The sequence below is a fragment of the Staurois parvus genome, unplaced genomic scaffold (assembly GCF_062004578.1).
Source record: "Staurois parvus isolate SC_StPar_1 unplaced genomic scaffold, SC_StPar_1.0 ptg000387l, whole genome shotgun sequence".
In the NCBI taxonomy this organism is placed as follows: domain Eukaryota; kingdom Metazoa; phylum Chordata; class Amphibia; order Anura; family Ranidae; genus Staurois; species Staurois parvus.
The window spans coordinates 8,223,370-8,237,836 of record NW_028318183.1 but is presented as its reverse complement, the minus strand read 5'-3'; the positions used below and the strand labels follow the sequence as shown (position 1 = coordinate 8,237,836).

At 42.0% G+C, this 14,467-nt stretch overlaps 1 protein-coding gene across 1 annotated transcript in view; it reads left to right on the top strand.

The window, feature by feature from the left end:
• FLT3 (fms related receptor tyrosine kinase 3) overlaps positions 1-14,467 on the top strand; it is a 121,086-nt gene that overhangs the window by 58,107 nt on the left and 48,512 nt on the right. Inside the window, 2 exon segments of the mRNA XM_089685776.1 lie at positions 3,725-3,836; positions 10,106-10,263. Coding sequence (XP_089541902.1) covers positions 3,725-3,836; positions 10,106-10,263 — 270 coding nt within the window.

Sequence of the window (14,467 nt, the reverse complement as noted above, 5' to 3'; positions counted from 1 at the left end):
AATCTTTAATACCTGAAGGCGTATCTAGTCATCTCCTGACAAAACAAAAGTTTCATGTAATACAGAATGCTGATTTTATACTTTTCACTTACTGCACCCCCTGAACCCTCCATACCGAACCCCCCTCCCATTGTATAGATTTAACCTATGCATTGTTGGGTGGACAGCCCAACATTTCTTCTGCTTATATCCTGAGAATTTATAGGCTGAAATAGCCTACTAATTCTTGTCATCATCTCTTGCATACAGACAGTGTATCTCTATTAATTTGATTTTAATTACTTTTTGGATGGCTTAATTTAAAGGTCAGAGTAGACCCCTTCAGTGTTACTTATAGCAATATAAAAAGAAGCCTTGTATCTTACAGATTTATTGCAGTTAGCAAACCTAATGAATGGCTGCTCAGAGAAGAAGTACACATTTTTCATTATTTGTAGCCATCGGAGAGGAGGTAAGACATGCACTGTAATAGGAAAGATTGTATGTAGATGTGGTCATAAAAACAACTGAAAAAAATAATAAAAAAGGGGTTGTGTGTGGGTAGGACAATCTTTAAGGCAGGGTAAAAGGGGCAGCTGCCCTGGGCCCAACCATTTTTGTGGGGCTCAAAGCAGGTGCCCCATATTTGCCACACATTTGTCCACATTGTCCCTGTTTACATTCCTTTATCCCTTGAAGTCTTCCTCCTGCATTATGTCCCAATACCTCAGTGTGAAATGCTGTCACTTATACTGCCCAACTCTGCCCTATTGCAGTGTACAGGTAAATCAGATCATGTCAGCATTCACATGTAAATAACCAGCATTGATATGTAAATAAAGCAGCATTCACATGTATATAGCAACAACATTCATATAGAAATAGTAATGGCATTCATATGTATATCATGCCCCCCTGAGGTTGCATCCACCATCACCTCTGCTGAATGCTGCCCACTAGAGAGGTAAACAGGGGCATGCCTGAAAGTCCTGCCTGCAACTGTGGTCAATGAGCCTACCATCATCCTGTTCTACAAAGGTAAGTAAAGTGGTGTTGGTGGGGTGTACAGAGGTAGGCAGAGAAGGATTTATAGTTTGGGTTGCACAGGTGAGCAAGGAGGGGATGTATAGAGGTAAGGAAGGTGGGCGCATAGATGAGCAACGCAGGCATGTAGAGTTAAGGTGGGGAGGTTGGAGTGGAGAGGTTTGGGGAAGGTTGGGGTTCAGAGGTATCATTAAGTGAATCATAATGATGTGCCATAACCTTTAGCAACCAATAAGTAAGTGATAATGATGCACAGTAACCTATAGCAGCCATTCAGTGAGTGGTAATGATGTGCAGTAACCTGTAGCAATCACTCTGTGGATGGTAAGAATGTGCAGTAACCTCTAGCAACTAATCAGTGAGCTGTAGTGTGTGCTGTAAATTATAGCAACCAGTCAGTGAGCAGTAATGATATGCTGTAACCTCTGGCAACCAGTCACAATCACTGCCTGATCTGCTGCAGTAAACTGATTTTGAGTCTAGCTACTATTTATTGTTTGTCTCAGAGCAGGTGGTGGAGAGCGAAATTGCATGGGGGGGGGTGGAGAAAATGCTTCCCCAGGGTCCAATGATGGCCCTATGTATGTGTATACAGTGTGTATATATATATATATATAGATATATAAATTCTGACATGGGGGGTGCAAATTTACTCACTCAGTCCTTCTCCTGTGCTGCTGGTGGGTCAGTGCCTGCTTCTAGACCTTCTAGCTGGGCCGCTCCTTCCCTGCTACACAACTGGTCCTCACTCTGGGGGCCAGCGAAGGTCTGAGTTTTCCTCCTTCCAAGCTCCACTGCCTGTAGGTAAGCCCCTCTCAGGCAATCTGATGGATGTGTCTGGGTTTGCCGATTGCCAGGAGAATGGCACTTGCCTGACTGCATTGTGCCAAATATAAAGTTTGGTGCAGAGGGGATTATGGTGTGGGGTTGTTTTTCAAGGGTTGGGCTTGGCCACTTAGTTCCAGTGAAGGGAACACTTAAGGTGTCAGCATACCAAGACATTTTGGACAATTTCATGCTCCCAACTTTGTGGGAACAGTTTGTGGATGGCCCCTTCCTGTTCCAACATGACTGTGCACCAATGCACAAAGCAAGGCCAATAAAGACATGGATGAGTGAGCTTGGGGTGGAGGAACTTGACTGACTTGTACAGAGTCCTGACCTCAACCCGGTAGAACACCTTTGGGATAAATTAGAGCGGAGACTGAGAGCAAGGCCTTCCCATCCGACATCAGTATTTTTATATATATATATATATATATATATATATATATATATATATATATATACTCACTGCTCAAAAAAATTAAAGTAACACATTGAAAACATCAGATTTCAGTGGGGAAAAATATCATGCTGGATATCTGTACTGATATGGACTGGATAACGTGTTAGGAACGTAAGGATGCCATATCGTTTGATGGAAATTAAAATGTAGGGAAAAAAATGTCAGTGGCCTCCACCTGTAAAACCATTCCTGTTTTGGGAGTCGTCTCATTGTTGCCTATGTAGTGCACCTGTTGTCAATTTTATTAACACCAAAGCAGCTGAAACTGATTAACAATCAAGACTGACTTGATGCTATTCTCTGAATACAAAGTGTTCCTTTAATTTTTTTGAGCAGTGTATATATATATATATATATATATATATATATATATATATATATACATACAGTGTGTATGTGTGTGTATATATATATATATATATACACACACATACTGTGTATGTGTATGTATGTGTGTATATGTATATATATATACACACATACTGTGTATGTATATATGTGTGTGTATATGTATGTATATATATATATATATATATATATATATATATATATATAAATATATATGCAGTGTGTGTGTGTATGTATGTGTATATATATATATATATATAATTTATGAGGTGTTAACTTGACCACACCTAATATTTTCTCCAATGACCATACCAAGAATAGTGCTTGGTTGATGATTGCGCTGCTTGGAGCTACCAGAGGGGGAACAATAACACTCAATAATCATGAAGCAGTTATAAACAGAAATTACTCCATCATGCATATTGTTGTATATAGTCATTTCAAACAATAAACAAAAATATATATTTTTTTTCAAATATCAAAGTATATATAAACCTCTAAAAAGAGTATGGATTTCTATAGAGCACAATAACATTATAAAGAAATAATTTTAGCACATTTGTCTTCTTTGAAATCAACATGACAAAAATAAGGCAAAAATGTAAGTAAGGAAAAATACCCCTGAAGTATCTTGATTAATCTAAGGGATTTTTTAAAAATAATTAAAATCACAACCCATACAGAAATGAGATCACAGTTAAATTCTGGACACATTTTGCACCAAAAGGTACTTATGAATGAGGCTCATATAAAAAGTAGGACTTTCCTTTAATACAGTCTTAGATGTTCCTTCTATTTTGAGTGTAAGACAGCATCTCATTATTGGAAACATTACTGACTGTGAGTAATAATATGAATAATAATAATATTAATACAGTCCTAGCTGGATCTCAAGACTTGTTAAGTTTCTGGCTGTGAGCAATAAACTGCAGTAAAGAGCTTTAACTTATCCAGAGGATAGTTTTGTTCAGGGCTTTGCCAATAAACCATAAGCAGAGGCTGGTTACTGTAACCACAATACATTCCTCATATAGAGACTCAACTATATTTTACGTTTTGTTCTAGGTAAGCCAAGGAAGCCCTATTTCACTGCAGAGGGAGGAAAGGTGAGATGTATATCAGAGGGGTTCCCTGATCCTGAGGTCCGATGGGAATTCAGCACCCCATGTAAACACAGGTAAAAAAAATTGTTGACAGAACATAGACCTGTTTTATAACACTTAAAACTGTACCATCAATACTGCGGTCAAAGCTAAGATTAAGTGTAATAAAACTCTTACATATAGATTGCATGAGCATTGCATTAGTTAGTGACAATAGACTGTGGTTTAATTCTTACATTGGACATATAGGCTGTGGCTGTAGTGGCAAGGCCAAAGAGCAGCGCCCAGTTGCCCACACGGCTGGTATCACACTCTTATGTGTAATCATTTGGTTCCAGGCTACAGATCTGCCTGTCAGTTCCACCCTATGTGGATCTCATTGTGGCAACTAGTGAATTCCCATTAGCGAAATAGTGTACTTACACAGATTTTACACTTTGCCCACAATGGTACAACCAGGGGCGGACTGACAACTCATGGGGCCCCGAGCAATAGGGGATCATGGGGCCCCTGTGTCCTTGCCCACACTCAAAAAAGCCTATAAAAAAGGTACAAGGGGCATTTCATGGGGTCCTCTACTGACCCCGGGCCCTCGGGCAGTGCCCGAGTGCTCGAATGGTTAGTCCGCCCCTGGGTACAACTAGAACCAACTGCTGTCAGAGTAGAGTAAAGCTTTGCCCTAATTTATTAGATGCTGGCAGAGTGGGCAAACTTTCTTTCTCAGCCTCTCTACCACCAACCCCAACTTGCTTGTGCAGGTATATTACCAAGCTTGCAAGTTGATAGGGTTAGAGGAGGAGCAGCACAGAACCGTTGGCCTAGGGGACAGAAAATATAATTCTTGACCTGTTTGTTGCAAAGGCTTAGATGTTGTCTACAATTTTCTTATTCAGTTATTGTGTGGTTAGGCTTCATATAACATAAATTGCATAATGCACTACTTCACTCCTGAGATTTATGTGACCTACACTGTGGTTGAATGTGCATGACTAGTAATTATAATCATGTGATCCCAGAAGCCATTTTGTCTTTTAATAAATTAACTTTAGATGGAAAATGCAAGTGTACAATCCAAACTCCCACGTTCCTGTGTTAAAAATGGCTGTGTGCATAAGAGGGTGCTGCAGCGACCGTCAGCTGGAACCAAACAGAATCAGCAAGGGAGAATGTCACCAGCACACCGATGATCAGCAATATGGGTCCAAAGGTTTACAGCAAGGCCGCGTTTTGGAGTCTCGCAGGACCCCTTCATCAGGCATGTGACAAATTGTGACAGAAACTGGAAAACTATTTAAGAAAACCATCCACCAATCAGAGTGAAGTAAAATGAGCCTGGCCCTGCCCCATGATGTCATGTTCCCTCCAAAAATGCATTCAAATCAATGTAAACAGAAACATAAACTGGGAAAATAAATAAACCATAAACCAATAATCAGATGTGCATAAACTGCATTCCCGGGGATATAAACATTGTGGTCACATGTGTATCATAGTACTTAATACACAACCACGAACTATGGCTTTGTCCATAGGTCATTCGTTCAAGCTTAAAAGCAAATTCATGCCCCCTGGGCAGTACCAATCCGTTGATTGCTACATACGCACTCTGAAACATGATGTTCTCTCTGGAATTCCCATGAAGAGATACACTAATCTTAGTCCTGAGAAATTTAAAGCCCTAAGGACACTCAGGGACAATAAAAACATTATCATCAAGCCCATGGATAAGGGCGGTGCTATTGTGACAATATGGACAATAAAAACTATAGGGCTGGCATGTTATCAACGTTAGCTGATACTACTAGTTACCTACAACTCACTGCAGATCCTACACAAGGCATTATGAACACTGTAAATTCTCTCATTACCATCGGCCAAGCCAAGGGCTGGATCTCCAATGTGACAGCTGAATTCTTGATGGATGAATCCCCAAAACTACCTCTGATGTATGGGTTGCCTAAAATTCACAAGGGTACAAACCCTATAAAATTTAGACTTTTGGCTCAGCTACTGGACTTTCATCTCAAACCATTGGTTCAGAACCTGCCGGCATATGTCAGGGATAAAGGGGATTTTTGTGGATAAACTTGGGGGATTCTCAGCATTCAATGTAAATTGAAAATTACCAACAATGGACATTTCATCCTTATATACAAGCATACCTAATGAAGCAGGTTTGGTGGCGGTTAAACATTTCTGGTCAGGATCGATGGCCCAGAATCTCCCGTGTGAATACCATTTCTGCTGCCCCTTCCTTTGCAAATTTGTTTGTTGGGTATATAGAGGAGCACAACATTTATCCCATGCATTGATCATGGCAAATGATGGCTAAGATATATTGACGATATCTTCCTTATTTGGGAAGGGGAAACATCTATATTTTACGAGTTTGTCGATACGCTTAACAGCATCTATCATTTTCAACCCTGAGATATCCCCTGACAGCATTATATATCTTGATGTGAGGATCATTAATAACCAGGCTACATGCCAGACATCTGTGTTCTCAAAACCAACAAACAGGAACACCCTACTACATTACCAGAGCGCACATCCCAAGCATCTCCGTGATAGCCTGCCTATTTCACAGTTCAAGTGGGTGTTACACATTTGCTCCTGTATGAATGACAAGATAGAACAACTTGAGGCCATATGTATAAAATTTGTGGAATGAGGTTATCCTACTCGAGTATTTGACCAGGCATTAGCCAGAGCTACAGCAGATTTTGAAGGCAGCCCTAGGGCCGTCAACAGGTCGCTATTTATACACAGCTTCAATCAGGAATCTGAGCGTATTAAACAAGTGGTCATGCGTAATATGTACATCCTTAGAGCTGATGACACGCTATCACCCGACTTAAAGAATCCACCATTGTTGGTACATAAGCGAGGTAGATCCTTACATGACTTATTACTTCAAGTGGACCCTAGGATGAAGTACGCTAAGGCAGTGTTCAAGTTCACCAAAAGACAGGGTTGTTACAACTGTTACAATTGTAATTTATGTAACTCACTGATCTGTGGGAAATATTTCACACATCCGCACAGTGGGAAACGTCACCAGATACAGGGTTACCTGAACTGTAACACTGATTACTGCATTTATATTCTGAAATGCTCCCGCTCACTAGTTTATGTGTGCAAAACAAAAGGTCCCTTTAAGCGTAGGCTTCAGAAACACAGGAGTGAGATTAGAACAGCTCTAGTCAAGAGTATCAAAGGTGAACCTATTGATTTGAGCAAACCTGTAGCAGTCCATTTTATTTCTGCAGAACACCAGGTACATGAATTCAGGGGAATGACCATCGAACATGTCAGTTGATTGGCAAGAGGAGATCGTAACAACTTCCCCCTCTGTTGTGAAGCTTATTGGATCCATACCCTCAACACGACACAACCAAGGGGACTTAATATCCATACCTCATATTTGTGCTTTTTGGATAGCAGATGAACTTTGGTTAGGATGATTCCTCATGACTGAAGTATATATAGCTTTGTACATAACATTTGGTTTCAATTTTTCACATTCACACTATTCACAGTGGTTTCTCTCTTTCTGCAAGCAGGTGAGCTGTGCCACCCCTACACATTTTTTTTTTGTTTCCTGTTTATTTTCTATTATTATTTATTATTTTTTAATATTTTTTTAGCTCTACTTTTTTTGCTTTCATTTAGGTTTTTTTCCTTTTTCCCGCTATTGTTTTTTCATTTCCAGCCTCTTTTCAATTTATTATCACTCCCTTTTCTTCCACTTCTCCTCAGCTTCATTCACGGACCAATTATCATCGGTCTCAGGGCTAGTTCACACAATAGAAATGCAGTCCAAATGGTTCCTGATGCGTTTTTGCATGCGCATTTTATATGCATTTTTGGTGCGTTCTTGATGCGTTTTTAACACGTTCCGATGCGTTTTTATGCATTCCTGTTCAATTTTCCCATCTCTTTTTCTTCAATTTAAATAGGGACATGTGTGTTCCAGTGCATTTTTGGTGCGTTTTGGTGGATTTGTGATGTGTCTTATCGTGTTCCAGTCCAGTTCTGTGCAGAAAAGAGGCAGCATGTTCTGCTTTTTTTCTGCAACTGGAACACACGGGAACTGCAAGCACTGATGTGAACTATGACATCGACAACTATATAACCTACTTCCTGTGCGTTTTGGATGCAGAAAGAAAGCAACTAAAATGCATGTGGTGTGAACTGGCCCTGAATGTGTTTCCTTTCTGTTCTTTTTTCTCCACAGCTCATCTCTGCAACCCTGCCCGCCCATTGGCTTGTGTGGCGCCGGCGTCATGTGTTTCTGTGACACAGGCGACCTGCCTCCACCTCGTCCTGCCTGGCGCCAACGTCATGGGTTTCCATAATAACGGAGGCCAGTGAAGGAATGACTTTGACCTCATGCGTGAGTAATAAACTCGCATGGTGCATGCGCAGGTGACATTCGTTGCCATGACAGTGTCGGCCGCTGCAAAAATAGGACCACTGTAGGTGTGTCCTCATTGCAGCTCACCTGACAATAGGAGACACACCCCCACATTTCTAGGCAACAGCTTTTATCTTCTGTCAGGGACATATATGCTGCTGATCATTGTTTCCAGAATACAGCAATGCTTTCAGCTGACACTTTATTACAAGCCGGGGAGTACTATGATACACATGTGACCACAATGTTTCTGTCCCCTGGAATGCAGGTTATGCACATCTGATTATTGTTTTATGGTTTATTTATTCTCCCAGTTTATAATGTTTCTGTTTACATTGATTTGAATGCATTTTTTGGAGGGAACATGACATCATTGGGCAGGGCCGGGCTCATTTTACTTCACTCTGATTGGTGGATGGTTTTCTTAAATAGTTTTCCAGTTTCTGTCACAATTTGTCACATGCTTGATGAAGGGGTCCTGCGAGACTCCGAAACGCTACCTTGATGTAACTATGTGTTAGTTGACTACAACTTTTGGACCCATATTGGTGATCCTTGGTGTGCTGGTGACATTCTCCCTTAGATGTAGAGTGATCACATATGGAAACCTAACAAATCAAGAAAATTGTGGATGGCTTTGTAAGTTGTTGTCAGTATTTTGAATTTAATTTGTTGGGTGAGCAGAAGCCAGTGGATGGATTGGCAGAGAGGAGTAGCAGACACTGAATGGTTGGTATGGTGGATGAGTCTGGCAGCAGCAGCAGCAGCAGAATATACAACAAATATGTCATTGGTTGGTTATGAAGCTGAATTTGCCTTTAACTGTTACTTTTTTTTGTATTTTGTTTTATTTCTTTAAATTTTTTCCATACAAAATTACATAAATGCAAAACCATATCAAAACTCAGGAACAGGATCCCATATATCAACAATAACACTCCTCTTCATCCTGTTTTAGAAATATGTGGAAACAAAACATAAGTAAAATAATGCTATGCTGTAACTAAGGCTATTTGCCAAAACCTGTAAGCTTCTCTTGCTGTATTTTTGCTGGTTGTGCTAAGAAAAGCTATGTTTTACTAAGGACATATGTTGGGCAAGTACCCTTGGATCAGTATCGCCTGTTGGGGATCAGCACCCTGGGCTGCAGCACTGACTTATACACCTACCTGATGACTGGCTTCAGAGATGAAGCGCTTTTATGGGACTGCTAAAAAGTAAATTAAAGTGGAGTTCCAGCCATTTTTGTCTTTATTAAAGTCAGCAGCTACAAAAACTGTAGCTGTTGACTTTTAATAAACGCACACTTACCTGTCCCAGAGTCCAGCGATGTTCTCACCCTTGCCTTCCCTTCTCCTCTTCTCTCCTCCACGGCGCCAGCATCTTAACTGTGGGCACCAGGGTGTGACAGCTTGCAGCTTCACAGCCTGGTGCCCATTGCGCATGTGCAAGTCGCGCTGCACCTCCTAATTGGTCCGGCAGTCTTCTGAGACCTTTGAAAGTTTCCAGGAGACTGCAGGAGGGAGGAGGGGGCCGAACTTCTGGCTCACTTCGCCACAGCAAACTGAGCTGGAAGTGGCAGCAGGTACCTGTCAAAAACAGTTATTCGCTCCCCTCTCCCCCCCCAAAAGGTGCCAAATATTTTACTGGAGGAGGGGGAGAAGGCAAATAAGCGGAGTTTCCACTTTTGAGTGGAACTCCGCTTTCAGTTAGACATTGTGTATGCTTTCTATCATTCAATAATGAACAATGGCATTGTAAAGATTTTACAAAGTTGTCTGATAAAAAAGGTTGCCATCTCCTCCATACATTATTATATTTGTTAAAATAAGAAGGAAAAGATGCCAGCTTATAATGAAAATAGCCCTAGTCCAGCCTCCAGCTCATTTATACTTTTTGCTGTTCTGGTTCTCATTAATCCAGGTGTGAAAATGAAGGCTCGGTGTCAAAGTTCAAAACAGATAACTACAGAATTATGCAAGTACAACGGGAAGTAGAAGCCATATGTGTTATGGGTCACAATGATACATGCTGTGCTACCAATGCATATGGTACAGAGTGTGCCCAACTATACACAATAGGTAATGTTAATACATCAGTCTACATGAGTATATGACAAACGGGGCTGTGGATGAACATAGGAATGAGACCTGGTTGTGCTTTCAGTCTTTTAAGTATCATGTAACCTGTGATTTATTGCATTTCACCACCATTAACCTAAAAATATACTCTAACTACAACACTGAAAATGATATGTATAATACCACTGGTGCCTCAGTTGCAACCATTCTTCACTTTCTCACAGAGTAAGAATCTTCAGCATCTGGTATTTTCAGGTGTGTTGGATGCCTGTATCTTCACATGGCCCGTTTTGTCCCTGCAGCTCTGGAGGGACGCTGCAATAAAGTAGCTTCCAGGGGTGGATCAACACTGGGGACATGCAGACATCCAACAAAACTAGAGGTGTTGGTCACTGAAAATTCCAAGTGTGAGTGTAGCTCCACAGGAGAATGAAATGTCTTCTGTCTTCTTTCCTGACCCCTCTTCCCCTATACATTCCTTCTATCGTTTACCATAACCTTTCTTCCCCCATCTCCAGTCTATTATTTCCACAGAGATTCTTAGACACTTTCACAAGAACAAACCATACAGTACATTGTGACTCCAAGCCTTGAAATAATGTTCATGCTATACTACTATAAACTTGTGTAAGTAAACCCACAACAGTAAAATCAGTGTATATGCAGTAAAGCATGCTTGTTATACTCACTGAGGAACCTAAGGGGTTAATCCTTCTCATTGTGTAAAAATTATGTTTGATCTTGTCTTCTCTGATCCTCCCTTTCTTCTACTGTCCCCAATCTATCCACTGATAGAACAGAGCCTTGGGAGCAAGCTGCATATGCTCAATTTGGTGTGTATTGCTAGAGAGTTTTTTTTTTTTCTTGGGAAAGTGCATGTGATCAGCACAGGGCCAATCAGCACTGTCCAGACAGAGGTTCAGGGGTTATGCAGCCTCATAGACAATCAGGGGAGAATGAAAACTTCTACAACCTTTAACCAGGACTCAGCTGAACACTGATAGAAGTCACAAGACTGCTCTAACTGCTGATGAGAAAAGGTATTTAGCAGTATATATTCACTAAAATAAATGCATTTCCATGTTCTGTGTACTGTGGGAGACCAGATATAGTGAATGCAGACTCCTGGGTTTAGCAACCCATTAATACAAGGTCCAAATACTATACCTTACCTGAAAACATCAATATTAATGAAAGTACTGTGGTTTGTATGTATTGTATCTTTACTTTAACTCACCCAGGGGTGGACTGACAACTCATGGGGCCCCCCGGGCAATAAGAGATAATAGGGCCCCCTATGTCTCTGCCTACACTAAAGCCAAAGCCACACCCACACAACACCCCACCTACATATTGAAGCTCAGCTGCATAGAAAGGGCATTAAAAATAATAAAAAAATAATAAAACAACGTTGTGCGTTCCTCCATTCATACCAAGCCCTTCTGGTCTGGTATGGGTTTTGAGAGGAACCCTCACGCCAAAATTAAGAAAAAATGGCATGGGGTCCCCCCCAAGATCCATACCAGACCCTTATCCTAGCATGCAGCCCGGCAGGTCATGTTGATGGGGACAAGAGTCTCTTCCTCACAACCCTAGCCTGTGGTTGTGGGGGTCTGCGGGCAGGGGGCTTATCGGAATCCCACCCCCCCATGTGAAAAATAAAAGAATGTCCCCTGAAGTAGATCCAACGTCAATCATGATGCCCGCCACCGCTACCCAAAAAAAGAATTTAAAAAAGGCTTCGCTGCCAACACTGGCTCCCGGCCGTCTGCCTGCTCCACTGGCTTGACAGTTCTTAAATATGTAAGGGGCAGGGACATCACATGTGTGACCCCGTCCCTTGTGGCATCAACAACCGGGGCATGCTGGGTCGATGATGTCACAAGGAGGTGAGGCCACACACGTGATTTCACTGGGTAACCCTGCCCCTTACATATTTAAGAACTGTCAAGCCAGCGGAGCAGGCAGATGGCAGGGAGCCAGCGTCGGGAGCGCAGCCTTTTTTTATTTAATTTTTTTGGGTAGTGGTGGCGGCTGGCATAGTGATTGATGTTGGATCTACTTCGAGGAACATTCTTTTATTTTTCTTCTTTTATTAAAGGACTTGTAAATGGTTGTCTCCTGTCTCTTTTCACACTATACTTTTTTTCTTTTGTGAATGGGTAGCAGTACCATGTACCCCATACTCATTCACATAGGGGGGGCCGGGATCTGGGGGGCCTCTTGCTAAAGGGGGCTTCCAGATTCCGATAAGCCCTCCACTCGCAGACCCCCACGACCACTGGCCAGGGCTGTGGGGAAGAGGCCCTTGTCCCCTTGTCCCCAAAGGTCTTGGTCTGGATGGAGAGGGGAATCCATGCTGTTTTTTAAATTATTTGTTTAATTTCTGGCAATTCTTTCTTTTACATTCAGCTGTCAGTGGGAAACCCCGAGGACAGCTGAAACATTAATGCATGCTTTTCACTACTAAAATACACTACTTGGTGAATTCAAATGTTTTTTTAAAATGCTATGCAGTATCCTACCGCATACTCTGATGCGGTAAGATACCACATAGTGAATTGTGCCCAGTGAACCTCTCATTGTGCCCCCTACTGACCCCGGGCCCTCGAGCAATGCCCAAATGGTAAGTCCACCCCTGCACTCACCAGTCACTTTATTAGGTACATCTGTTCAATTGCTTGGTCACATAAATTGCTAATCAGCCAATCACATGGGAGCATCATGGGAGATGTGGTGAAGACAACTTGCTGAAGTTCAAACCGAGCATCACAATGGGGAAGAAACAGGATTTAAATAACTTTGAATGTGGCATGGTTGTTGGTGCCAGACCGGCTGGTCTGAGTATTTTCTGCTTAATTCCTGGGATTTTCACACACAACCATCTCTAGGGTTTACAAAGTATGGTCTAAAAAAAGAAAATATCCAGTGAGTGGCAGTTGTGTGGACGAAGTGTGAGTACCCACTTGGTTTATTAATATTTTTAAATGGCACTTCACTGCTGCATGAAGATTTTGCACACTTTTGGTGAACTTTGATGTTTTGTTTATAGGACTTTGTTTTTTACACACTATATATTGCATTAGAAGTTTTCCTGACAGCGCAACACTATTTTTTTCAGTTGTCTTCTCGCCTGCCCGCTGCTGCCTCTATCCTCTTCAAAGAAGGGCACAACATGGGAAGTGCGGCAGGTATTGATAGGGGGAGGGACCTTTTAAGGTAAGAAGCAGGTGATTGGTTTATAGGCTCTGGGGGTGTCCAAGCAATCATTCACCCACCTTTAACATAAAAAGTTACACCCTTTGTTCAGAACTGCCGCGCCTCCCATCTTTTGTGAATAAGGTAGGACAGTAAAGGAAGTGGATAGGGGGGAGAAAGAAGGCTAGTGCTGCGATGTGAAAGGGTCAGGAGTCTGTAATATTAAGGGAGGACTGTGATGGGGAGGGAGAAACTATGATATAATGGGGGGTCTGTAGTGCAAAGGGTGACTGAAGTAAGGGGGTGGTAATATGAAAGGTAAACTGTGATGTAAAGAAGGGGGGGCTATGATGTAAAGGGCACTGTGGTATAAGGATTGGGGGGGGCTGTGATGTGAAGGGGGCAATGGTATAAAAGGGGTCTGGGATGGGGCGGTCTGGGATGAGTTGGCCTGTGATGGGTTGGTCTGTGATGGAGGGGTCTTTGATGGGGCAGGCTGTGATGGGAGGTCTGTGACGGAGGGGAGGTCTTTGATGGGGAGGTCTGTGATGGGGCGGTCTATGGGTCTATGATGTAAAAGGAGGGGATGTGATGTGAAGGGGCTTCTAGGAAGGATGTGAAGGAGGGACTGTGATGTGAAGAGGAGCCTGAAGACACTGAAATAAGGGCTTAGTCACACTTGTGCAGAGATCTATGTTTTTCTGCTCTAGAAAAACACAAGTCTCTGAAAGGGCACTAGAAAACAATTGTTCACACTGAAACAGTGCCACTGAGTGCTGAGCAGTGCGTTGAGAAATGCATACTGTGTGCATTTTTCTGCAACAGACTGAAGCTCACCTGAAGGCTCCATGTACAGTCTGTTTCTATGCACTACAACTGAGCTGCAGTGCATACAAATGAATGAAATATAATTCTGACACTTCAATAAAGTTGAAAGAAGAAAAGGGCACAGTTTGAAGCGCTTAATGAGCACCGCCACACCAGTTCCTGGACCTCACATTAACAA